A 27414-nucleotide genomic window follows, 5' to 3' on the forward strand; every position below is an offset into this window, starting at 1 on the left:
TAAATGTATGATATTTATTTTTTGCTCGGAAAAACAAAAACAAAATTGCAATTAAATTAAACAGAAAACTTTATTAATTTTTAATAAATTTAATTTGGGAAAAACAACAACAATTTAAAGCAGTATTACACTTATTGTTTTTATGCTTAAACCATTTTTCCCATATATATATATATATATATACTGTATATGTATATATATATAATACTGTTCAATTAAAAAAATACAAAACATTATTGAATAATTTAATTATTTAAATTGCACTATAATATTGTAATGTTGTATTTTTAAGTAATTATTATGTTGTATTATTATTAGATATTAAGTCATTATTGTGTTAAATGAGAAAAGCATTGGATAGATATTACAAAAACGTTTTAGGCTACAGTGTTAGCATAATCATTTAGGTATATTTACACAGACAGTATTTAGAATTGCCTAAATAATGCTATGAGATTTATAGGTTTTAAAGGAAATAAAAAAAAATGTTAATATATTGAATATTTATTTATTTTTGCTCCCATGTCTTGAATTTTAAGCTCACATAACTGCATTCTAATAGGTTACATTCAGTCACACAGTCAGTCGTTCTGTATCATGATCATCAGCAACTGCATGCAATGTGAAATGACTTAAAAAATGTAACGTTACTGGTACAAACGTTTTTTCCATATTTAATCACACCAAATTAACGTTAAATTGACAGCCCTAGTAATATTATTATTACTAATCACCAATATAATATAAAACTATAAACCAATATAATGACCAGCAATATCACCAAAATATATTTGTTGTACTAACATAATACAAAAAATATACAGTATGGCTCTTTTACCTCACATAGTGGCCTCATGAGACCACAAGATCCCACACAACTCTGTAGTAAAATAATTCTCTGCTGTGATTTAACAGTCAACATTGCAAGACATGGAGCAAAGATGCCCACTGCTGAACAAACAAATCACTGCGGCTCAGAACCTGAAGAACAAAACCAATAACCCTGAGACACGGGCAACCATTACAGACCGCAGTAAGTCAGCTTTGCCTCATCCATATCCATATTCTCTCTCAGCAATACACTGTATTTGTGATGATATGAAGGTTCTAACATTGTTACGGCTTGACGGAAAACTAAATCTCAGAAGTAATGCAGAAAGTAAACAATGACTGTTGGCAAGGATTGTGTCTTAACAGGCATCTCAAGGTCATATAGTGTTATAAGACAACACTATTGAACACAAACTACAATATACTGTAAGACAAAAGAGTTTAAGCGTTTGGATTTATTTTAAAAAAATTATGTAATATCTGGTGTAATATCTTGTTGCTCATACAAAAAAAAAAATATAAATAAATTTTGTATGGCCACAATTTTTTTTTTTTTTTTTCGGAAATAAAATTTTAAAAGTAAAAATGTTGTTAAACAATGGCATTATATTTGGTTGTGAGAAACAATCAGTCTTTCAACCAACCAATCAATCAATTTATTTATTCATTCAAAAATAATTAGACAAATAATTCATTTCATTTTATAGACCATTATATGAACTATGTCTATGATTTTTGTATGGCCACAATTTTTTTTTTTTTTTTTTCGGAAATAAAATTTTAAAAGTAAAAATGTTGTTAAACAATGGCATTATATTTGGTTGTGAGAAACAATCAGTCTTTCAACCAACCAATCAATCAATTTATTTATTCATTCAAAAATAATTAGACAAATAATTCATTTCATTTTATAGACCATTATATGAACTATGTCTATGATTTTCAGACTTGTTCTTTAGAAACTTTCTGTCTTTTATTTCAAGTTGAAAAATTACAGGCACACTGGGAAGATTCCCACGCCAAGCTGACGGACAGGGTCCTTCAACTGCAGAACATGTATAAGGACTCCAGCGATTGGCTGGAGGCCAGAAAAAGGGTGGAGCCTCTCATTAAGAAAGCCAATGAAAAACTGGAGAGCTGGAAAAAGGTTTCTCACAGTGCTGATGATTTAAAAGGCCAAAATGCAGATGTCAAGGTAATGTAGAATTAACACAGTATCTATTTCATGAGAGAACACAAGCGAGAAACTGAAATAAACTCGAGTCGGTGTGCTTGTGTTCCTTGAATGAACTGCAGATGAATGCATGTGATTTGATTACTACAAATAAATGCTGTATTATTATATTGCAGCAACTTTCTAAGGATATCCAGCAGGGGCAAGCTCAGATGAATGTCACCAATGAGCTAGCAAACAAACTACTGACCCTTTATGCAGACGATGACACAAGCAAAGTTAAACAAATGACTGAGAGCATGAATCTAGCTTGGGCCAACATCAAAAAGCGGTGAGCTTTTGTTTAAATCTTTGATTTTTCAGTATCACCAACTAGTGCAGCGGTAGGCAAGTTCGGTCCTAGAGAGCCGCAGTCCTGCAGAGTTCAGCTCCAACCCTAATCAAAACTGCGGCTCTCTAGAACCGAACTTGCCTACCCCTGAACTAGTGGAATGACATATAATAACATTCTCCCTGAAAGGAAGTATTTGTGGTATTGTTGAGTCTGAAAATAATGCACTGCTGACACAGTGAGGGTGCATAAGAGGTTATTTCAAAGGTGCAATTGCTTTCAGGAGAATTGTGTGCCATTCAAGATTCTGTGGTTTGATGTTTAAAGCATTTGTTACCACCAGATTTAACAATCTAATAATAACATGTATTAAATGTTTAAGTATGTTAAGGTACTACTTAATTTAGCCTTGTTTCTATATAATAATGAAGTCATTTCCCTTTCAGTGCAGGGGACAAGGAGGCAGATCTGGAAGCCGGACTGCGACAGTTGCAGCATTTCTACTTGGACCTGGAGAAATTCCTTAATTGGCTAACTGAAGCAGAAACCACAGCCAATGTCTTACAAGATGCCACGTTTAAGGAGGGACTTCTGGAAAACCCTGCCACAGTGCGGCATTTACTTGAGCAATGGCAGGTAAGCGGTATTTCCATATCACAGCAATTTTCTCTCTTTGTTTAAAGAATTTAGGCACCCTGTTCCAGCTCCAGTCCAGGTTTTACATTTCCTGCTACCCACATGCATTGATGAGAGAAACCCTACTCCAGGCTTTCCAGTTTTTTGTTTTTGTGAGTCCTCTTAGACATAAAATATTTTGTTGAAGTACCCCCGGATATTTTAAGTTATTATTTCAGTAATTGAACAACACATTTGAATGTTTATGGTTCTCCGTTAATAATAATTATAATCATTTAAAAAAGATAAATAATTTTAATTATTTAATGTTATTAGTAGTAGTAGTATGTTTAACTATTATTTATAAAATAATTCTAAAAATAAAGACAGTAATACACAGTTGTAAATTATAATAATTTAACAACACATTTGAATGTTCATGGTTCTGTAATGTCAATTCTACTAATACTACTACAAATAATAATAATACAAGTTGTAATTGAGATTATTATTAGTAGTAGAATATTTTAACTATTCTAAAAATAATTCTAAAATAATAAACAAATTATTAAAAGGCAAATATATTATAGTTGTAAATTACAATAATTGAACAATACATTTGGAGATTCTCTGATGTCAAATAATAATAATTTTAATAGTTATTAGTAACTATTATTTTATAACTATAGTTTTAACTATTATTAAAAAAAAATTAAAATATTTATAAAAATAAAGACAGAAATATATTACTGTTGTAAATGACAAATGTACTGTAAAATAAAACTTTGATAATATTTTATAATTACAATAATTCACTGTGAATCATGCAGCACATCAGACTATAATAATAATAATATTAATTATTATTAAATACATAATAATTATTATTAATTATTATTATTACATCAGACTATACAGTTAATTCATTGAATTGAAGCCTTTGATTTGATAATTGCCTCATGCAGCCCCGTTTATTTATTTATTTAAGTTTTCCATTCAATATAATTAATTCGCTTTTCATCAACTCGCAAACACCCTGCAGTTTCCTCATGAACCCCATTTGGGAAACCTACAGTGTTCACTCCTTAGTGAAAATTTGCGCTAAATTGCTAATCCGCTTTGGTTTTAATATCACAGACATCTGTGACTAATATAAATTAAAATAAAAAAAAATAAAAAAGTATACATACACACTTTTCTAAAACATTTTATAACATTATCCGCCTGCAGCTTTTCTGCATTAGAATACAGATAGGACAGCACTCCTCCTTAGATTTAAACAGTTGTACAGAGTAGTGTTTAATGCGGTTCTGTTTTTCTGGGGTTTTAGGACATAAACACCATAACAGTATTACTGAAGAGTAAATAATGTTAAACTCCATTCCCATTATCAGCTCTCAGGAGTTTAAGTGTTATTTATTAGGAAAGCAGAGTAAACTGATGGGTCCATTGTCCAGGTCGCCCGCTGCTCACTGGTATGGGAGATATGTGCATTTGGCAACAGTGCAGAGACGCAGTTAAATATGAAGAGGCAGACAAAGACGTGGGCTATAAAGAGAAGCCTCTGTTCTCCCAGAAAACCAGCTCTGACCCATTCCTCACTCGCAGTGCCCACTCGCGTCCCAAACAACAGGGCCAGTGTGCCTCCGCGACTGGCATTCTACAGCTCGTTTCACATCGCATGTAGACACATGGTCACAGAATACATTTCCTCGCTCTCATCCTCACGGTGTCCCTTTCTCCCTCGTTTTCGCCTCGCGTCAGACACGTCCACATGGTGGGGAATTAAAGGATTGTCGCTGCAGACAGTCAGACGGGCTGTTTTCCATTCATTTGATGTCGCTCGTTCATTGGATATGTTGCACAGGAAGACGTATCATGTTAAGGTTTGATCTTCACTGTCAGCTTCACAGTTGCTTCGTGACTTTGGATTTGTTTGGCTTGCATCATGACTTTGAATGAAATTGGTTTGTGCCATCTCAAACTATGGGAACAAACACTTAAAATGTTGTCAGAGAAAATGCATGAAAATTGTTGGTTTGTTAACGGTATTCCATTAATCTATTCTCAAATAATGGGAAAAAAAAAAGTATTTGAATGTATCAATGCATGGTGATTTGTGAAAGATGGTGATAAAATAGATTTCCATTTAAAGCACATGAATTTTGAAATGCTGCTGACTTGCGCTACTAATAAAATATGTAAAATACTCAAATATGTCTAAAAATTCAATTTTTTTATTAATGAGAGCAGTGATAACATCTGAAACTATTATTGACTATTGATTTTGTCTTTAAATCAATATCAAGATTTGAAGGTATATATTATATCATATCATATTATTTTATATTATATTCAGGGTTATTGTAATTGACTAAAACTAAAAATAATTTTTTGTTACTTGAAATGAAATAAAGCAAAATTTCTCATTTACATTTAGTTCAACTTGATGTTCTAAATGACTAAAACAAGAATAAAAATGTATAAAAACTATATAGACATATATTTTTTTCTAATACAAATTATAAAACAACAAAATTACTAAAACTTCAACTAAAATTAAAATGACAATGGAAAATAAAAAAATGTAAACTAATTAAAATATAAAAAAAAAAAATTATAATACCTCAATGATACTAAAATAACACTTAATTTTTAATTTAATTTTATTTTATTCAATACAATTCAATGCAATGCTAGTGTTCCCGTTTAAAATAATTTACAACATGACTATTACTGTGGCATGTTATATTCGATTAGAGCAAAACATGTTCCAAAAGTATATCTTGTTAGCATGTACACAGTAGATGTAACAAGTATCAGGAGAAGTAAAAGAAACTCTTTATCCCTAATCACATGGTGAACTGTAACTTGGATGTCTGTGACCTCTTTTAATCCTTGCAGGATCTCCAGGCAGAGATTGATGCCCACCGGGAGATATACCATTCATTAGATGAAAACGGACAGCGTATCGTGTCATCTCTGGAGGGAACAGACAATGCCGTGGTGCTACAAAAACGGCTTGATGACATGGGGCATCGGTGGCATGAGTTGTGTAACAAAGTTATGAGTATAAGGTAAGACAAATTAATCATCTATATTTAACCCGGGAAAAATTCACGCTGAGCAGAAACGGGCTTTGAAAAATAATGTGATCATATATAAGCCCCAGGCCTGTGTAATACTATGTGCAAACCATTGCATTTATTTGACTTTAAATATAAAGTATAAGCCGGCATATTTTTAGTCCTGCTTGCAAGGCATTACTAACAATTTAATGCTAGGTTTCCCTAACATTAAATATTATTATTTGACATGTTATTTGCCTGGATAATTTGTATTACAGAAATTAATGATGAATGAATGATTATTTTTGTGTGTGCATATATACAGTGTATGTATATATATTGTGTATATATATATATATATATATATATATATATACACACACACACACACAATATCTGTCAAAAGTTGGATTTTGAAATGTTTTAATGAAGTCGCTTATGCTCACCAAGGCTGCATTTATGTGCTAAAAAAATACAGTAAACACTAATATTGAAAAGAACTTTGTCTATTGTAATATTTTTTTTAAATGTAATTACATTTTACATTGTTATTTACAACTATATTATATTTGTCTTTATATTTATAATTTATTATTTATGTATTATAATATTATAATATTTGTTTTAATAGTTAAAACATACTACTACTACTACTTAATCATAATTATAATTATGAATATTTTTTATTATTATCATTAATAAAGACCCATAAACTTTCAAAAGTGTCATTAAATTATTATAATTTACAACTGTAATATATTTCTGTCTTATTTTTATAATATTTATCATTCACTATTTTATGTTTATTTGTTTTAATAGTTAGAACATATTACTACTACTAATAATAATCATAATTTAAATTATGAATATTTTTATATTCATTCACAAACACCCATACATTTTCAAAAGTGTCATTAAATTATAATTTACAACTGTAATATAGTTCTGTCTTATTTTTATAATTATTTTGTATGTATAACACCGTGTCAACAACTTAGCATCATGTTGGTGTGTTTTGCACCACTCATATTTCCAGCAAATGTACAAATCTTGTAGTTTTGCTTTCAAGTCTGCAATTTTTATCCAGACAGAATCTGCAATACTTTCACATAAGGTCTGAATTCATGATGTTTGAATGCAAATTTGAGTTCCATTAGTGCTAAATAGCAACTCCTAGAACCACATTTGCCTTGGTAAAAGACAGAGCTGGTAAAAGCTTTTTTAATGTTCATGCATATTCAAATACAAGATTCAAAGATTTCTCGAATCTCCTCCTTTATCCAGCACATCCTTTGTAAAATTCAGTTGCAGTCTGACAGTATGGTGCTCTCTAGTGGTGTTTGTAATTTAACACTTGACAGTGTCGCATCTCACCATCCATTCGACTCCTCAGGCCCTATCTGGATGCAGGTGTGGATCAGTGGAAACACTTACACATGTCCTTACAAGAGCTGCTCAACTGGCTGCAGCTGAAGAGGGAGGAGCTAGAAAAGCAGAAGCCAGTAGGGGGCGATGTGCCGACCGTGCACCAACAACTACTTACGCACAAGGTGAGTCCAGGACGCATCCTCTTCGCCCCTCACTGAAAGCATGAGGAATGACGTTCGAGACGTGATTTATGCATTCGGTCTTTTGTTGCGCCCAAGTGTGATCATTATCGGAGTCTGTTCTTGTTAAATATTTAAACAGATGGAGATGATATCTTGCGTAGGAGAGGTGCAAAGTCCCTTGTCTCTTTGCATGGTTGTGCGGACCAATTAACATCTGCTGATGGCCATCAGCTGTCAGGGGCCGCTGTAAACAGGATGCGGTCGTGGAGTAGTTAGTGTAGGGAGCTCAGTGAGCACGAGTCACTGTCACACTCTACAGGTGCAGTTAACTGGGAAGTAAACTGGCATGTGTGTAGGAGCTGCAAAGAAAGTCTCAGCACAAATTTAATTGAACAAAGTTTTTGCAAACTATTAAATAAATTGACATTGCTGTGCTGTGTCTGAGCAAACGTCTGAGACTGCAGTGAAAACCTAGAATTTATTTTCCCACTCTTACTTGGAAATAAAGTTTGAAAACAGAAACGTTGTGGTATAAATTTTGCATATTAAATATATGGTGTTGAACCGTTTCATAAACGGTCGGATTTCTTTGCATCTGTTGAGAAACAGGACACTGTTTGGATCATTCTAAAATCATACTAGATAACTTGAACATGAGGTTTTTATTTAAATTGTATTCAATTTTGCAATCCTGTATTTTCACTTGTATTTGCTGCTGTAGCGCTTTGTGTGTGAGAAAAGAGCATTATAAATAAAATTTATTACTATTATTACCTAAACTTGTGGACTTCATGCAACTCAAATGCTGCTGTCATTCATGTAAAAGTGACAATTATCAATTCAACCTTTCACTCAAATAATATAATTAAGAATAAAATATTTTATTACAATTAGAAAAATGCAAAACAGAAACATTTTCACAAATAAGAAAATAATAATGATCAACTTTCTTTTATATCTTACAGAGGTTGTTATTATATTTTTTATTTTAATGGTTGAGATCATGTAATTTTTAGGGTTTGTTTGTTCATAAAAACAATAATGAATGAAACGTGTCCACTGATAGTGTCACATGGGATTTTTGTTATTTTAGGATTATTTATATAATATTATAGTATTCATTAAACTATTTTATATTTTCAGTTTTAATTTTTTGTCGTGTTTAATAATTTCTTAATATTTCTATTTAGCTTTATTTTGATCTCCGTTTTAGTAATGTTAGTATTTAAACATTTTATTTTATTTCAAAAAATATTTTTGTTGTTTTAGGTAGCAACACTGGCATGCAACGTCTGCATTATTTTAGCACCTGGTTCTTTGAAGGAATTATGCATATCATGTAATGATGTAGAAACAGTTGATGACAGTTTGTATTGCATGGAAATGTGCCCAGAAAAATGGCTGAAAGATCTGAGCAGTAAAATTTTCACACAAGGATCACTAGAAAATGTACACAAACATTGGTAACAGTACTGTGTTAATTGCATCCTGCTGTATTGATATTTGTGAATCCAGTGCATTCTATAATGTGCCCTATTTGCATAGGAAGTAGGCATGTTTGCCCAGGAAGGAATGACAATGGATTCATTTAAATATGCATGAGGCGTCACTATACCAGCACAAATAGCACCTGGTTAAGTGTGACTGCAGGGGGGGTACAGTATGTGAATAAGATGCAGGTTTTCACATATGTGCTAGAGTTGCAGAAATATTCTCCCCTCCTTATGACATATAGTACTTGATAGCAAGTCCTCATGCTTTCATAGGGCTTCAGAAGGGAATTGGTTGCCAAAGAACCAGTAATCAATGGAACACTCGACAATGCTAAAACCTTCCTTGCTGAGATGCCTCATGAGGGTCTGAAACAGAGGCCTGGACAAAAGGGTATGAAATCTCTCCTTACACATATGCCCAATACAAGAAATTCTAGATGCTATAACCTGTTATACTTATTGTATGCTGCCCAGATGTAAGTCCTGAGGAGAGGGTTCAAAATGTGGGCCGCATATTGCGTAAAGAAGTGGAGGATGTAACGGTGCGATGGAAGAATCTGGGTGCAGCTGCCGTTGACTGGCAGCAACAGCTGGAACTGGCCATGGAAAGGCTGATGGAGCTCCAGGATGCCCAGGATCAGCTGGACTTCAAGCTACGGCAGGCTGAGACCGTGAAGAATTCTTGGAAGCCTGTTGGGGACCTGCTCATAGATGATTTGCAAAACCACATAGACAGAGTAAAGGTTGGTGTCCTCATGGTACATGTTATAAGGGATAAGATGTTTTGGACATGTTCTGTGGCAATACCATGGTATTATTTGAAGCACCTTGGAGTAACATGTTTATACCATGATATATATATATTTAGCATTTTTGCCAAAAGGCATCAATATTTTATGTATTTTTTCAGGTGTTCCAGGAGGAGATTGCTCCCATCCAGGATAATGTAAATCAGGTGAACCAACTGGCTTCCACATTTCGACCACCTGACATTCAACTTTCTCCAGACAACCTGAGTAGAATTGATGACCTCAACATGAGATGGAGGCTCCTGCAGGTATCCATCCTTGTTCTTCTTATTTAAAGTCAATGTAAATTGATGTTTTGCGACGTAATCTTATGCATTTTCAAGCAAAAGGCCATGTTTAACAAGAAATGAGGGACTCGATTTGATCCATTGGGAACTGATTGACTGTCCCATACCTATATGGAGCAATTATGCCAAAACAATGCCTAAATAGCTATTTGGCTATTGGTTAACATTATCCAGTAGCCAACATGGGCTATTACATTTTGATTAAAGATTACAAAGACAAACTAGTGTTCATTTGGAATAACATGCACCAATTAATTGTTGAGAATAAAGTTAGGAAATTGTACAAACAAAGTAGTTTTGATTTCATGTTACATTTAAAATGACACTCATTCCAATGGATCAACTATTTATAAATCTAGTCAGGTCACAGATTTAGTTTCTGAAACAAAAAGAATAAAAAAATACGGTTCAATCTTTGGGAAGTTGTAGAAAAGTGTACATGTCAACAATAGATGCAACAAGCAGATCACAAAAATGATCTGTCCTTCAGAGATTTGACAAAGGACACAGAAAGGCATTATTTAATAAAAGGAAGTAGGACAGAAACATAAAAACAATCATGATGAAATATTCTAAAGAAAAACGGTTTTCTTTTAAAATTGTTTTCTTGTCCATTGCTGTCATTGTTTCCTTCTGTGAGTGTTGTTATTGTCAACTAAAACTTTTAAAAATCATTTCTGTTAATTGAAATGCTGAAAAGCTTTTGAAAACCTAAAATAAAATAAAAATAGTAAATCAAAAATGTAAACTTAGAAAATTAAATTACAACTTAACTAAAACTGGAAAAAAATGAAAGCTTAATAGAACTGTTTAATAAAAACGACAAAATTAAATTAGAAAAGCTTCAATTAAAATGAAAACTCAAAATATAAATAAAAGCTAATTCAAAATGTTATAAATAATAAAATGCTGTATAAATGATACTAAAATTCTAAATTAATTCTAGTCCCTCTTTTCTGTCTGTTCTGTGGTTTTTAGATCTCCATCGAGGAACATCTGACCCAGATGACCACAGCCTATAAGGACTTGGGGCCCCAGTCTCAGAATTTCTTACATGGTGAGTGTGTTTGTGTTGTTCTGTTTTGCAATCTTATGAGTATTGAAATGTCATAACATTGCACTTATATACTAATCCTGTGTATTTAGTTGTCAAGTCAGTTACTGTACATAAAATGTGTCATGTACCAAATGAAGAAGTGTTTGCATAGAAAGGGCTTTTTGAAATCAAGGTAACATGAACGGGTTTTCTTCTCTGCACACAGCGTCCGTTGAAAGCCCTCTTGAACGCTCCATTTCACCCAACAATGTCCCCTACTATATCAAGTAAGTCTTCCCAAACTCAGCCCACATGTTGATGTCAGGCACATTCAAGGTCCACACTGAATTAACAAATTGAATTTCAACACTATGAAAGCTCCCAGACTAAGAAATATATCACAGCTGGCGGCAGACTACCAAAGAAAAGTGATTTTCCATGACCTTTTTTCCGAACAGAGATATCACCCTGGAAAATTTGTGCAGAATAATCTGAGATGATAAATTAGGCTCTGCCAATGCATGTAGCAGCATGCATCACATATAGCTGAGAACTTGTGCGCACAGATGACTGAGTGAGCGAGTCTCAGAAATACTGTTCTTCATATTAAACCAGGAAGTTTGGCAGTTTCCATTTTAATGTTCTATACTTTATATAAAAGTGCAAATACAAATGTTGCATTCAAACAGATAACCAATCATATATTTTTGCTATTTGTAATAAGTGATACATAAATGTGTGTAGGTATAAAACTAAACAGCATACGAGTAAAATGTCAGCCCTGGTGACTGAAAGATTTTGCTAATAGCATTTTATTTTAATATAATTTTTTTTCTGCAATGTAGAAATGCTTTTCAAAGTTTCTATAATGAATTTCATGTCAAAGCAATCTTATCCAAGGTCAAAAATATACAGTACCTATATTCATACATGTTAAATTACCAATGTATATAACCATGTATATTATTTGACCCTAGGTTAGTCGTGAGTTATTAAATTAAGCATTTTTTCCCCAAAATAGTACCTGTGAGAAAAAGTTGTTAGTAGCTCAACAAATGGTGATAGCAAGTTTTACATCAAAATGCAGGAGATATTACAGAATGTTAAAATATTCTGGATTTTAAACCTGATGGCTGATTTATGAAAATGTGAATAATGTTTTGCAAAATAAGGCCTTAGTGAATTGTTCAAACTGTTCAATATACCCCCTGACATGCAGAGCTTAGCACATTTTTAGAAGTTATGTTCCATAGCTATATGATATAGATGCTTCTTGTTTCAGTAGATACTATAGCAGACATCCTGCAATATAATTATGAGTATTGCTTTCACTTCTATCTGATTTTTCTTTGCCTAGAGGAAAACTTAAAACGGCACATCTCATCCCACTTGTCTTGCTTACAAGTTGCAATAACCTCATATATACATACAATAATGTTTAAAAGTATAGGATCAGTAAGATTTTTTAAATATATTAATAGTTTTATTCATCAAAGTTGCATTAAATTGATCACAAGTGACAATAAAGTGATTCATAATGTTGCAAAAGATTTCTGTTTCAAATAAATGCTGTTCTTTTGAACTTTCTACTCATAAAAGAATATCGAAAAAATCTATCACTGTTTTCACAAAAATATTAGGCAGCACAACTGTTTTCAACATTGATAATAATGAGAAATGTTTCTTGAGCATCAAATCGGCATATTAGAATGATTTCTGAAGGATCATGTGACAGTGAAGATTGGAGTAATGACTGCCTAAATTTCAGCTTTGTCTTTCAGGGATCATTTTCATTTTAAAATATATCAAAATATAAAAAATTTAAAAAAATTATATCAAATATAAAAGTTATTCTAAATTATAAAAAAAATATATCATAATATTACTGTATTTTTGGTCATATAAATGCAGCCTTGGTGAGCATAAGAGACTTCTTTCAAGAAATTCTTAATTAAAAATAAACAATTATTGACCCCACACTTCTGAAAATGAGTGTACATAAGATTATAATAAGAGTAATTCCAGTATAGCGATTTCATCACTTGTGTGGCTTAAAATCTATATCATCCTCAGAAATGGTCATGTGATTATGTGGTTAACTGGTGTCTTCATTTTCCTGAGCCAGTTATGCCAGGCTTTCTCTATAACAGATCAATTCGAAACAACCAAGCTGAAACCCCCCCAGCATGTAATTCATGTTATTACTCACTCGCTTGGCATACAGTATTTAATTTAATCTTTAAAGTATGTGCACAACCTTCATATAAATTCAGGGCAGCATTTATGCTCATGGCAGTGCATGAATCTGACTTCAAGTAGGAGAGAACTGACTCTTAATGATGCTGTCATAGATTATGAATGTCATTAATGCTGGTCAAGCGGAGCAGTACTTGCAGTCAGATGGCACTAGAATTTGTTATTTCCCGCCTATTGCATATGATAAGCTGCAGGACAAAAAGGGGATCGCGTTATAATAACTTTCATTAATAAGTCATCAACAAACATTAATGCTTAACAGATCAGTAGTTCATTCACTCATTTATATGAAATATACGTATGAATCCAAGTTTCATGGCATTTATATATGTACAGTAGTGATCTAAATGTTCGTTAATGAAAGTTATTATAAAAGTGTTATCCAATGAAATATTTTACCCATAAACTTTTTATAGGCTTTTTACTCATAAACTTCATGAACTCCATCCCATCCAATACATTAAGCAAACTATTGCATATTATGTGGATCACGATTTATTTAGAATTTATGCAAAATGTAAGCCTAATGCAATAAGATTCCGGCACTGTAGCACCAGCTTTTGTCAGAGAATAAATAACCCATCTAGCCCTCCACTACAAGACAGTAAATACTGATCATTTCCACACTGAGTGGTTGTCTCAAATCCCAGTGAGCTGCCTGCCTTAATGATTTTTTTAATCATAGATATGTTTGAATATTGGATCCAGAATTGTTTGTTTATTTATTTCACAAAGACTATTTAATTCAAGAATTTTGACCATAGGCTAATAGACTTTTTTTTTTTGCCATTTGATTTGAGGTTTTTTTTTTTCTTCGTATTATTGGTGCAATTTTTTTTTACGTTCAGGCATCTGATCTGAGCATATGGAAATCATCAGAATGTTAATATTTAATTCAAGCATATCTCGGTATTAATGGCGAGATTATGCAGTTGATTAGGCATTTTTTAACAAGTTCAGACGTTCTTTTTGAGCATTTTATTGCAGGAGAAGTGTTCAGACGTTGCATTGAACAATTTGGCAAATCACGGTAGCGTGCGAACGCGGAATTTATTGTTTTTAGCATAATAGGAGCGTTAGAACATTCCATTAAAGCATTTTCGTTCTCATTTTTGTTGCATTCCGACATTTAACTATTTTCACATAATGTTCGATTCGACGACAGTGTGATTCGCCAAATAGTTCAGTGCAGTGTTTAACACTCCTGCAACATTCCATTCATTCACATTTTTTTCATCGTAGATTTTTAATCGAGCATTTTGACTATCATTGGCGAACGTTTTAATTTTTTTCGACCATTTGATTTGAGCGTTTTCTGTTTTATTGGTTCGATTTTTTTTTTTGCTTCATAGGCACAATCAAACGTTTTATTACATTATGGAAATCATCAGCAGTGTTGGGGAAAGTTACTTTTAAAAGTAATGCATTACAATATTGCGTTACTTCCTAAAAAAGTAACTAATTACGTTACTTAGTTACTTTTTATTGAAAGTAATGCGTTACGTTACTTTTGCGTTACTTTTTAAATCTGGGCTGGGCTTGCTTGTTTGTTTTTAATATAAAAAGTTATATTTTTGGCAAATATAAAAGCCCTTTCACACCAAAAGCCTCAGGCTGAAGGAAATGCAAATTCACGTCTGTACAGTAGAACACAGAAGAAGAAAGTTCAACACTCTTCAGCAATAAAAAAAAATAAGAAATATTAGTTTATCTTGTGTCATTTTTGCTTATTAGTATGGTTGAATTGGATCACTGAAGGTCAGCAGAAAATAAGGGGGATTAAATACATAAAGGATATTTGTATTATTTAACATATTTAATTATTGCAGCTTTGAGTCATATTCTGAGTTGCTTTTAACTGTTTTTATTAATTTTGAGGAAAACTAAATCGGATTTTTTTTTTTTGTGAGTGAGTGAGATTAATTAATGCATGTTCACATTTATTCTAGAACTAAAGTAACATCTTACTCCCGATTTCTCGCAACAAGGGGACAGGAGAGCTTGCAATCAATAAATGGGAAAAAAAAGTAACTGCCGTTACTTATTTGAAAAAGTAACTCAGATATTTTCTTGTAAATTAAAAAGTAATGCGTTACTAGTTACTTGAAAAAAGTAATGATTACGTAACTCACGTTACTTGTAATGCGTTACCCCCAATACTGATCATCAGTACGTTCGAATGATTTATTCGAGCATTTTCAGCATCAGTCGCGAGTTTACAGTTAATTGAGCATTTTTGAACATTTGAAAGTTCAGACGTTCACTTGAGTATTACAAGAGCGTTTGAACATTGCACGAACAATGTATCGAATCACACCGGCGCGTTTGAACCGACTGTATAATAGGCGCGTTACATTCCAGCATTTTTAAGAATCTGTATTTTGTCGGATACCTTTATTTAAACGATTTCCACAGCGGTACCCTAAAATGCGGTCTAGGTTGGCGGCATGCTATGTTTTGAGGCACAGCCTGTAAGTGAGCGAAAGAGAGAGAGAGAAATCGAGAGGAGTTTGAGGGGGAAGGGAGCTGGAGGAAAAGCTCCGCCTCGTCTGAGCCGCTCTGGCTGAGGGAGATCGCAGGGAAGTCGGATGCTTTTTCCCCTGTAGAGAGGGAACACCGCGGAGGTGATTCGCCCCGAACAACATCGAACCATCGGGATTTTAAAAATACACACTTTGGATTCGCCGATTACAGAGAGGCGAGATGAGGGAGAACTTGAGAAAGTAAGTGCAATGCAAACCCGAATAAATGTCGGCTCGTGCGAGTACGTTAGAGGACGCCGAGGAGTTTTGCATTCGCCCATCTGCCGTATAACCGCTGCTTCTTTGCCGTTCTCGTTTTCTTTAACGTTAAAGCTAAGCAGGTGCTTGTTCGGTTTTTACATGGAGCCATCGCAGCCGGGGTTAACGACATGCCCGTTCAGCGCTTGATTTGTTTATTTTTCCAATGCCAAACACATCGATTGTTCCTGCTGTGCCCTTCTTGCAGCGTGCAGATTGATCAACCTAACGCGGCGTTCATATTGTCATGTATGTTTTTGAGCTGTATTTGATTGGAAATCCTTATGTTGATAACGAGGCTTGGCCTTTCAGTCTCCCCCATATTCGTGCGCTTCCCATAAGTTAACGTTATGCCACACAGTAGATCACTGTTTTGGTTAACCACATACTTACGGCTGCGTTTGCATTCAACCATAAACAAGAGCCACAATTAGAGGCGTCTGCGTGATGCGTGTTTGTGTGGGTACCCTGTGCTGTTAATGCATGCATGCATGTAGGTGGACATTCCTCCTTCTTGTCCAAACCCACATTACTGCTGTACTTCCGCTCATGCACCGCTTTGAGATGTGCAGGTATGGAGATCTCGGTGGGAAAATTGCCATCAGGCCATTGGCATGCTCTACCGAGACTACTTGGACCTAGAGGGCGCTGCCAGATACTGACTGGGTATGAAAGCATAGAGAGCTGCCTGTGGTGCCCACAAATTGTGTATGTTAGGGGTTTTCAAACTTTTTGATGTCAAAGATTACCCCTTCCTAAAATACGAAGACGGATAAGCCTATATATTATGATGTGTACAGAAACGTATTATACTTCTTCGGAAGAAATATTAAGCATGATAAAGACAACATGTTTCCTAAATACATTGCAATTAATTAATTGGCTTTTGTTGAGTCATTGTACTACATGTTGTTGTTGTTTTTTTGTAATTATATATACACTACCATTCAAAAGTGTGGGGTCAGTAAGTTTTGTTTTTATTATTATTAATACTTTAAGAAATTTGAATAGCTTCTAGTGCTTTTATTCAGAGGAGATGTTTTAAATTGACCTAAAGTGACAGTAAGGTTTTTGCATTGTTAAATGCTGTTCTTTTCAACTTTCTATTCATCAAAGAATCAGTTTCCACTAAAATATTAAGTAGCATAAGCATATTAGGATGATTTCTGAAGGATCATGTGACACCGAAGACCAGAGAAATGGCTGCTGAAAATTCAGCGTTGCCATCAAAGGAATAAATTACATTTTAAAATATGAAAACCATTATTTTATTTCACAATTTTATTGTTGTTACTGAATTTTTGATTTAAAAAAGTGCAGGCTTAATAGTGAGCATAAGATTTTTATTAAACAAAAACATCTTGCCAACCCCAAACTTTTGATTTGTAGTGTATTATGTAGCCTAATATGTATATGTTATATTTCTCTGTGTTGAGTTGACAACGTTTTTTCTATTAATTTTAAAACCTGAGGAGACATGCCTATTTTTGTTTCAATTCAGATTTATTTGTATAGCACTTTTCACAAAGAATAATATTTCATAGCAGGGAATCTAGATTTATTTATAACAAACTATTAAGTGTGTGCATATTGCAAGGAAGGAAAGAAAGAAACTTTTGTTGTCATAACAAATCTACATGTACTTGTTGTTTCTTTCTGTTAAAAGAGGCTGTGAGTACAATAAAATAATTGTGATATGCATGACATCAAACAATGCATTTTGATGAATTCAGAGCCATTCAGAAGGCCATTCACACATGAGTTCAGTCTGACGGCATTCACATTTCATGTGTTTCCTTAAAATCCGCTGACATGGTTCCATGATTGAGTTTAAGGAACTAGAAGGCTTACATTAGTCTCGCTGTTATAAACAGGCTATAATGGGTAGTAAACCTATACAGTGTATTACTCAAAAAAATACAAGTTTACCAGGTTTAAATATTACTATCAGTATAGCAATATGTGTATTATAAATATCATTTATCTTGTTAGTTCAGATAAATGTTTCACAGATGTTCCAGGTTAACAGTATACCTAACAAAAATGCTGTCACAGTCCCATGGTATTGGTATTACTATGGTACTTTTTTAGTGGTCCATTCAATTGTGAAAGTGATTCCACGCCATGATGTTTGCATTTCAGAGATGCTATGTTTTCTGCAACCCTTTTTTAAAATCCTTTCATACTTTCATTTCGACCTCTTTGACTTTTTAAAAAATATATTTCTTCTGAAAAACAATGCTTAGAATTTTTTGTTGATGGTTGGAACCCCAGTTTGTGTTTCTTCCTCCTAAAAGCACTGTAGGGTCTGGGGTATAATTTATTAGTTTTGAAGTTTCTCAACCTTATTAGAATTCTGCAGAGCTGCTTGGCTGGCTTAAACCCAAAATCACAAAAACATCCCGGTCCATAGCAACACTTCAAAACAAGGCATCTTAGTAGTGTAAATTGCATTTCCACTAATGGATTCATTAAGAGCCCTTGTAACAAAACAGGCACTGTTGTGAATGTAGAAATCTAAACTCTCTTCTTTTACGATTCAAACAAAGACGACCCAGTACAATAACTCCGATGCTCAGAACTACTCCCATGGTCAGAAGTAGGATCTAAACAATGGACTTCAAACTATTTATTCATAGGAAATATCAGATAAAGTGATTACGAGTCGCAAGATGATTTTTTGGCAGAGGTGAGCTTTTGACTCTTTAAGTTCCATCAGTCTTTAAATGCTTTCAGTCAATGCCAAATGCACATGCAACAGGACCACTATTAATTGGGATAAGTTGCAGTTTAGTGCGTTTCAGTCACAAACATGTCCACAATTCTTTGCATAACTTTAGGTTTGGCACATTGCCTATTCAGTCTTCTTTACTGAAGAGACCTTTAAACTTCTGGCATAATGTGACAAAATGTTTGTTTTTTAAAAATCCTATGCATTATATTGCTGGGAAAACACATTACAACATCTTGTAAAAGTCCCTTTCATCCCTTGTTTTTTTCTTAAAGGCATTGTTCACTCAAAAATGAAAGATCTGTCATTTCTCACCCTCATGTTGTTCCAAACCTGTGGGACTTTTTTTTCCATGGAACATAAAAGGGATGTTTTTGAAGAACATTCTGGTCATTATTTTCAATATAATGAAAGTGAAATAGAAATGGAGGCTCTAACGTCACTAAACAGCATAACTGTATCCTAGAAGTGGTACAGTTGTTTTGCGTATGGACCAATTTTGATACGTTTATGCTGCCTTTTTTTTTTCTTTCCTCCGCGTAATGCCCCATTTCTCATTTACTTCCATTGTACTGAAAATAATGGCCAGGCAAGGTATTCTTTTAAATTCACATTCTGCCTTCCACAAAAATAACACAAGTAACAACATGAGGATGAGTAAATAAACTATAGTTAGTATGTTTTTAGCCATTGTCATGATAATCCTGCATTAATGGATTTATTAGATGTGTTAGAGTATCTGTTGAAGATGAAGAATATAGCTTAGCTATTCTTGAGTTTGAAGACTACACAGACTTATTGTTTGATGTAAAATGACTCAAGGCCTTGTCTTAATCTGTATTGCCCTATATGGATGACACTGTCTCTAGCACTAAATATGAGTCATAAACACATTTATGGATGTTGTATAGCATCATTTGGTATTTATTATAAAGTATGTTTTTTCAGACAGAGGTACTGTTTATTGTATTTCATCATGTTTATGCTTTCAGTCACCAGAACCAAACAACATGTTGGGACCACCCAAAGATGGCAGAACTGTACCAGTCATTAGGTAGGCATGATTCAGATCTGATGTGCATGTAGTACGGCTGGACATGGCTGAATATTAATCATTTATTTTTTTTATTACTGTTGTCACGCAAAACTGTTAATGGCGATCGTCATGTGGCATTTTATTGTATATTAAAATGTTTTAGTAATTATTCAGCAAGGATATAATAAGTGTATATTTAACGTCTTCATATTTACTCTTGGCAACAGTGGATGTAAAATCACATGTTTATATATAAATATATTGGTATGTAAATAAACATAAAATTGAAAGGCTGAACCATATTTCCCAGCTCTAATATGAAGTAGATATATCTCCCACTTTTGCAGTATTTGAATCTGTGGTAGTGTAATTGCCCTTGAATAAAATGTCAGATTGTTCGACGAAACATTTTTGATCAATGGACTTAAAATGCAGAAAATAATTGGATGAAACTAGCTTGATGTTTCTGCTGCCTGTTTTTCAGAACCCAACAAATAAGATCAAAATTTGAAACAGTCAAATGCAGAGATGAGAGGTTTGACTGTGACAGTAATGAAATGTTGCATGATCAGTTTGCTAAAATTAACATTTGTCACCAAACAGCGGATCTCAACAACGTACGGTTCTCGGCATACAGGACGGCAATGAAGCTCAGACGAATGCAGAAAGCTCTCTGCTGTAAGTCCACAAAATTTCCTCTTTGCGATCACACAACACTTTTTTTCAGTTTGAACATTCATCCTACTGATAACAGTAAGCTAAAATATTCCTCCTTTTGTAGCATAGCAACACTTTCGCAACTTTTGCTTTTTTTCTGTTCATAGTGGATCTTCTGGGTATGTCTGCAGCCTGTGAGGCCTTTGAGCAGCACAATCTGAAACAGAACGAGCAATTCATGGACATCATGCAAGTGATCAACTGTCTGACCAGCATCTACGACCGTATGGAGCAGCAGCACAGCAGCCTGGTTAACGTGCCCCTGTGTGTGGACATGTGTCTCAACTGGCTGCTCAATGTTTATGATACGTACGTTCAACCATTTTTTATTGTTTGTGTGTTTAACATGTTAAAGCAATAGCTCAAATTAAAATTTTGTCATCATTTACTCTCCCTGATAGCATTCCAAATCATGACATGCTGTCTTCTGTGGAAAGTAAACAGAAATTTTGAAGAATGTCCTTGCTGCATTGCATCAGAAAAATCCTTGATTGAAAGAAGGTCATGCGAGTTTGTAACAACATGAGGTTGAGTAAATGATGACAGAATTTTAAATTTGGGGTGAACTAATCCATTAAATCTCTGAACATATGAGTCAGAGAGTATCAGTTGGAGTTGGAGTCAGTTCTCAGCATGTTTCTTAGTAGGATCACACTGAGCCATAAATCATGCCGTGTTTGAACATGGAGGTGGTAGATTCCACAGAAGACCCCCGTCTGTCCCCCAGAGTAAACTGAGAGAAAAGCTTTGGAGGTCTTTTCATTCTATGTCTGCTTTTTACCTAGATTGCCTTGCAAAGCTATGTTATTTAAAGAAGATGGGGTGTTGACATGGTATCTTAAATACAGTTTGTTTGAATTTAAACCCTTAAGGGGCCGTTCACATGTCACGCCTAAAAATGCGTGGAAAACCCTAGGCGTGCCGCTTTCTGCTTTTTTCCCAAAGCGTTCGGGCGCTTGCGCTCCAGAGGCAAAAAAATGTCTATCCTGTACAGCTATGATGAGCTGTTCCTTCATCTTGGCTGTGCTTTCAATGTTGTTACGGGAAAGGATAAAGCTGATTGGTTGGTTCTTGTCACATGACCCGCGGTGCGCTTGCGGCATTCTGAAAAGTTGAAATGTTTTTATAATTTTTATCATTCAATTTTTATGGAAAAAATGAGCGTGGCGCGACCACGTCGCTTCCATTATGAGTGCGCCTGCCGCGCGTCTACATTTGAAATAACGAACTTGAGCGTGCAAAAAACACGATATGTGGATGGCCCCTAAAAATGTCTTAAACATCTTAAATGGTATAACAAAGTAGTTGTCATTTTAAAAGGTCTTAAGTTTGGGGGAAAAAATGTGATTGGTCAATTTCAAAATGCCATGATTTAATGTTTCAAAGTCAAAATGTGGCTCTATTCTGCAGGCTCACGGTTGCAAAGTAGTTTCCCATCAATAAATACAGTGCATTTATGCTGCTGTTGAAGAATTGACTGTTTACTCTTTTGTGTTTAAATTGAAAGATATTGTAGATGGTTGTAGGAGAGCTTCCCTCTGGGCCACCTCATCACAGAAAGGAAAGACTAAAACAATATTTAACATATACAGTATATAGATTTTACTAATGTCTAAACAATAATCTGTTTATTTAATGTTTTTAAGCACATTATTATCATATCTGCAAAATCCAACTGAAATCAACCTCTAATTTGTATGTATTGATATATTAGTACATAAACCATTTTCAATACAGAGTGAATAAAGCTTGTTTTTAAACTTTTTTAAAAACTTTTTGCTGATATAAACGGCATTAAGTCCTCATTATATAAGTGTCCCAGCCGGTTTAATTATATAAAAGAGAATACGGGTTTGTTCTGTGTGGACATAAGAGTGAATAAAGCTTGTTTTTAAACTTTTTAAAACTTTTTGCTGATATAAACAGCATTAAGTCCTCATTATATAAGTGTCCCAGCCTGTTTAATTATATAAAAGAGAATACGGGTTTGTTCTGTGTGGACATACGATATTAATTGTATTTGTTTGTGTGCGAAATAGGTCTTAAATTTGATTTTAAAAACCCTTCCTATACCCTGGTTGCAGAAAAAAATTCTAAAGAATGTCTTTGTTTAAAAGCAACAGCAGTACTGTATATTTTACCAACTTATGGTGCAAAAACATTGAGAGTATTTTGTTTCTCATCTCGACTCTTTATCTGCAAAAAAAGAGCAATTGACGGTCTTGCTTTAGTCATTTGTCACCGTGTTATTTTAATTTTTTTACCGCAGAGGACGAGCTGGAAAGATTCGTACCCTATCCTTCAAAACAGGAATAATCTGTTTGTGCAAAGCTCACCTTGAAGATAAGTACAGATGTAAGTTTTTCTGCTTATCTTATATGCTTCCTTCTTTCTATTCTGTCTCTAAGCCATAATAAGAGCCAAGATATTCACTCGGTTAATGGAACTGTACTGCTAGCAGTTTACAGCTCTCTCAGGTGTTTTTAGTGTCTTGTAGTATGTTGTCATTGTTTGCTTATTAATAGCACTGCTGTAAACACAGTTGTAAAGCTTCGGAGTTTGCTCGTTTAAAGTATATAGCACACAGTATAGTGCAACAGCTGCTCAGAAATAAATGTTTACCCACTCTTGACTCTTTATCTGCAAAAAAAGAGCAATTGACAGTCTCGCTTTAGTCATTTGTCACCGTGTTATTTTAATTTTTTTACCGCAGAGGACGAGCCGGAAAGATTCGTACCCTATCCTTCAAAACAGGAATAATCTGTTTGTGCAAAGCTCACCTTGAAGATAAGTACAGATGTAAGTTTTTCTGCTTATCTTATATGCTTCCTTCTTTCTATTCTGTCTCTAAGCCATAATAAGAGCCAAGATATTCACTCGGTTAATGGAACTGTACTGCTAGCAGTTTACAGCTCTCTCAGGTGTTTTTAGTGTCTTGTAGTATGTTGTCATTGTTTGCTTATTAATAGCACTGCTGTAAACACAGTTGTAAAGCTTCGGAGTTTGCTCGTTTAAAGTATATAGCACACAGTATAGTGCAACAGCTGCTCAGAAATAAATGTTTACCCACCTAGCAACCGCACAGCAATTGATGGCATTTACATTAATAACAAGTGTTTTAATACACTTCAGAGTGATGATATAAAGAAAACTGTTCCAAATGGCGAAAAACTGAAGAAAAAAAAATACATACACAGCCATTTAAAAATGTTTTTAATGTTTCTGAAAGAATACTCTTATGCTCACCAAGGCTGCATTTATTTGATCAAAAATACAGTAAAAACAGTAATATTGTGAAATATTATAAATTAAAATAACTGTTTTTTTTTTTTGTTTTGTTTTTTTAATATATTTCAAATGTAAATGTAATTTATTCCTGTGATTGTAAAGCTGATTTTAGCAGCCATACAGTGGTGGCCAAAATTATTAGAACACTAGTATTTTCACCAGCTAAGAAAATGGTTTTAAATCAGTTATTTCTATCTTTTGCTGTAGTGTGTCAGTTCAAGAAGCCTACCTGCAAAGCTACAGTATTGTTAAAAGTTTTAGGCACTCGTTTAAAAATGCTGTAAAATGAGGATGCTGTCAAAAATAATGTCATAAATAGATTTTCTTTATCAGTTAACTTAAAAAAAAAAATCAACATTTGGTGTGACCATCCTTTGCATTTAAAGCAGCTTTTGCCCTAGGTCAGGGGTAGGCAAGTTCGGTCCTGGAGAGCCGCAGTCCTGCAGAGTTGAGCTCCAACCCTGAAAAAAAAACTTGGTAATCCTGAAGACATTGATTAGCTTGTTCAGGTGTGTTTTAAAATACCAGTGTTCTAATAATTTTGGCCACCACTGTATATAAATACATCAATAACATTTTTTGGTAAATGTTTAATATAATATAATTACGACAGTACATATTCTATTTTGCTAATATGTTTAATTGATGCATGTCACTGAACATTGAAAAATTCGATTAGATGCTTGAGTATGGATCAAAGGATTTTTTTTTTCTGTGAATCAAAATATGATCGTTTTGACTCTCCGTCTCTGTTACCTGTCTCCCTCATAATTTCTTCCTGTACTCTCTAGTTTTATTCCGAGAGGTGGCCAGTGCCACAGGCTTCTGTGACCAGCGGCGCCTCGGCCTCCTTCTGCACGACGCCATTCAGATCCCCAGGCAGCTGGGTGAGGTGGCGTCTTTCGGAGGGAGCAATATCGAGCCCAGTGTGCGCAGCTGCTTTCAGTTTGTAAGTAACCACCGTCTTCATTCATGAACAGATTAAGTTAAAGCGGCCATGTAGAATATGCACTTTTTCTGCATTTCCTGCATTTATTTTCTTTTGCTCTGATATGAAGGCCAATAACAAACCAGAGCTAGAGGCTTCAGTCTTCCTGGACTGGATGCGTTTAGAACCTCAGTCGATGGTTTGGCTTCCTGTCCTTCATCGTGTGGCGGCCGCTGAGGCAGCAAAGCACCAGGCTAAATGCAACATTTGTAAGGAATGTCCTATTATTGGCTTCAGGTATGGACCTTTTCTTTAGTGCTATTATTCAGAATGACTGATTCGGCCTCAGGTGCTTTAAAAGTATCAGCAGTTTTTTTTTTTTTGTGCATTATTAAGCATTGCACCAAACTTCAAGGCAGACTTTGAAAAAGAATAACTGGGTCTGTTTTGAGGCTTGGAAAGCTGCACTGTATATTTTCTATTATTATTGGTGGGAGAACACAGTACTGCTTGTACTTTGCATAAAGTATTTTCATATATTTCACTTTGAATTCAACAAGGTATCAACGTGACCCTATTTACTTTCTTCCTTGTCTTACGAATCATTAGTTTGTTTTTTTTTCATGAGATTTTTTGGCTGTTTATTCATTATATTTCCAGCAAATAAGATCATGGATAGCATGGTTAATGGTAGTATTTATACATTTCTGTGTTGGGTCAGCACTTCTAATGCAATATCTGGGTCTTGTGCATGTGCAAAAAATGTCTAAAAGATGTTTTCACTTGGCATAACCCATTGATTTACAGTGAGAAATAATATGGGACATGACTTTGTATGTTTTATCCATTGGGATTTCATTGAAATAGGGATTTTAGTTTGTGACATAATAATATTTTTTTTTCTCCCTGTGCCTCTGCTTATATAAGTAGAAAAGGAAAGTTGTTGGGGAGATTAAGAGAGATTTATTCGATTAAAAATTATGACTTTTTCACTGCAGAATAACATTCATTTTTAATGCCATTTCATCAAAGGAATACAGTTCACTCACTAAAAGAAAACTGTCATTAATAGCTCACCCTCATGTTATTCTAAACCCATGTGACCTCCTTTCAAAAGTTTGGGGTCAGTAAGATTTAAAAAATAAATAAATAAATAGTCTAAGCTAACCAGGGTTGCATTTATTTGGTCAAAAATACAGTAGAACAGTAGAATTATATATTATTAAAACTTAAAATAATTGTGTTTTATTTTAATCTGTTTTAAAATGTGACCCTGGACCACAAAACCAGTCTTAAGTTGCTGGGGTATATTTGTAGCAATAGCCAACAATACATTGTATGGGTCAAAATTATTGATTTTTCTTTTATGCCAAAAATCATTAGGACATTAAGTAAAGATCATGTTCCATGAAGATATTTTGTAAATTTCCTACTGTAAATATATCAAAACTTCATTTTTGATTAGTAATATGCATTGCTAAGAACTTTATTTGGACAACTTTAAAGGCGTTTTTTTTTTTCAATATTTTGAGGTTTTTGCACCCTCAGATTCCAGATTTTCAAATAGTTGTATCTCGACCAAATATTGTCCTATCCTAACAAACCATACATCAATGGAAAGCTTATTTATTCATCTTTTAGATGATATCTAAATCTAACTTTTGAAAAAATTGACACTTGTGACTCGTTTTGTGGTCCAGGGTCACAAATGTTATTTTTGTGAATCAAAGCTGAGTTACTCCAGTTTTCTGTGTCACATGATCCTTCAGAAATCATTCTAATACGCTGATTTGGTATTTGTATAATTTCTTTATTATCTGTTGTGCTGCTTAATATTTTTGTGGACACTCTTTTATAAATATAAAGTTCAAAAGAGCAGCTTTTATTTGAAGTAATCTTTTGTAAAAGAATAAAAATAATGCATGTAATGCATCTTTGCCGAATAAAAGTAATGATTTTATAAAGAAGAAAAAAAAAACGTACTGACCCCAAACCTTTGAACGGTAGTGTATGTATTGTGTAGGTAAATCATGAAAGAATATTTTTCAGCATTTTTTTCTCTTATTAGAATGACTATTATACTATTAGAATACAGCAGAATGACTGTTATATGCTCTCTATTGCAGTGTTTCCCAACCGGGGTGCCGCGGCACCCTGGGGTGCCGTCTGTCGAGAGCAGGGGTGCCGTGTAAAAAATCCTTTTTAAATATTTTTAAATTGCTAAAATGTTCAAAAAAGCATCTATTATATAATATCCATTTCTGATGTCGCCAATAATTAGAGATGCACCGAAATTTCGGCTGCCGAAAATTAGTTCACCGCTCAGGATTCACTTTCACGTGGTGTGACGCTCTGCGTATTATCCCGCTCTATGCGTGTGCGCTCCGCTCAGTCGCTCCACTCGTATACCGTTCATGCGAATCGGAACAACAAAGTCCACTCAAAAATTGAGCCGACAGGAAACATCGATGTAGTACAGTATTG

General features: G+C 34.1%; 1 protein-coding gene across 1 annotated transcript in view; it reads left to right on the forward strand.

Annotated features, from left to right (window-relative positions):
* LOC107692624 (dystrophin-like) overlaps positions 1–27414 on the forward strand; it is a 101683-nt gene that overhangs the window by 58762 nt on the left and 15507 nt on the right. The window contains exons 48-64 of the mRNA XM_016491777.1: positions 916–1033; positions 1815–2026; positions 2182–2336; positions 2783–2972; positions 5856–6028; positions 7413–7569; positions 9336–9453; positions 9537–9805; positions 9973–10119; positions 11137–11215; positions 11421–11481; positions 19954–20015; positions 20601–20675; positions 20822–21023; positions 23428–23513; positions 24794–24951; positions 25061–25227. Coding sequence (XP_016347263.1) covers positions 916–1033; positions 1815–2026; positions 2182–2336; positions 2783–2972; positions 5856–6028; positions 7413–7569; positions 9336–9453; positions 9537–9805; positions 9973–10119; positions 11137–11215; positions 11421–11481; positions 19954–20015; positions 20601–20675; positions 20822–21023; positions 23428–23513; positions 24794–24951; positions 25061–25227 — 2429 coding nt within the window. The remainder of the gene's footprint in view (positions 1–915; positions 1034–1814; positions 2027–2181; positions 2337–2782; positions 2973–5855; positions 6029–7412; positions 7570–9335; positions 9454–9536; positions 9806–9972; positions 10120–11136; positions 11216–11420; positions 11482–19953; positions 20016–20600; positions 20676–20821; positions 21024–23427; positions 23514–24793; positions 24952–25060; positions 25228–27414) is intronic.

The sequence above is a fragment of the Sinocyclocheilus anshuiensis genome, unplaced genomic scaffold, assembly GCF_001515605.1.
Source record: "Sinocyclocheilus anshuiensis isolate Anshui unplaced genomic scaffold, SAMN03320099.WGS_v1.1 scaffold50, whole genome shotgun sequence".
Taxonomy (NCBI): domain Eukaryota; kingdom Metazoa; phylum Chordata; class Actinopteri; order Cypriniformes; family Cyprinidae; genus Sinocyclocheilus; species Sinocyclocheilus anshuiensis.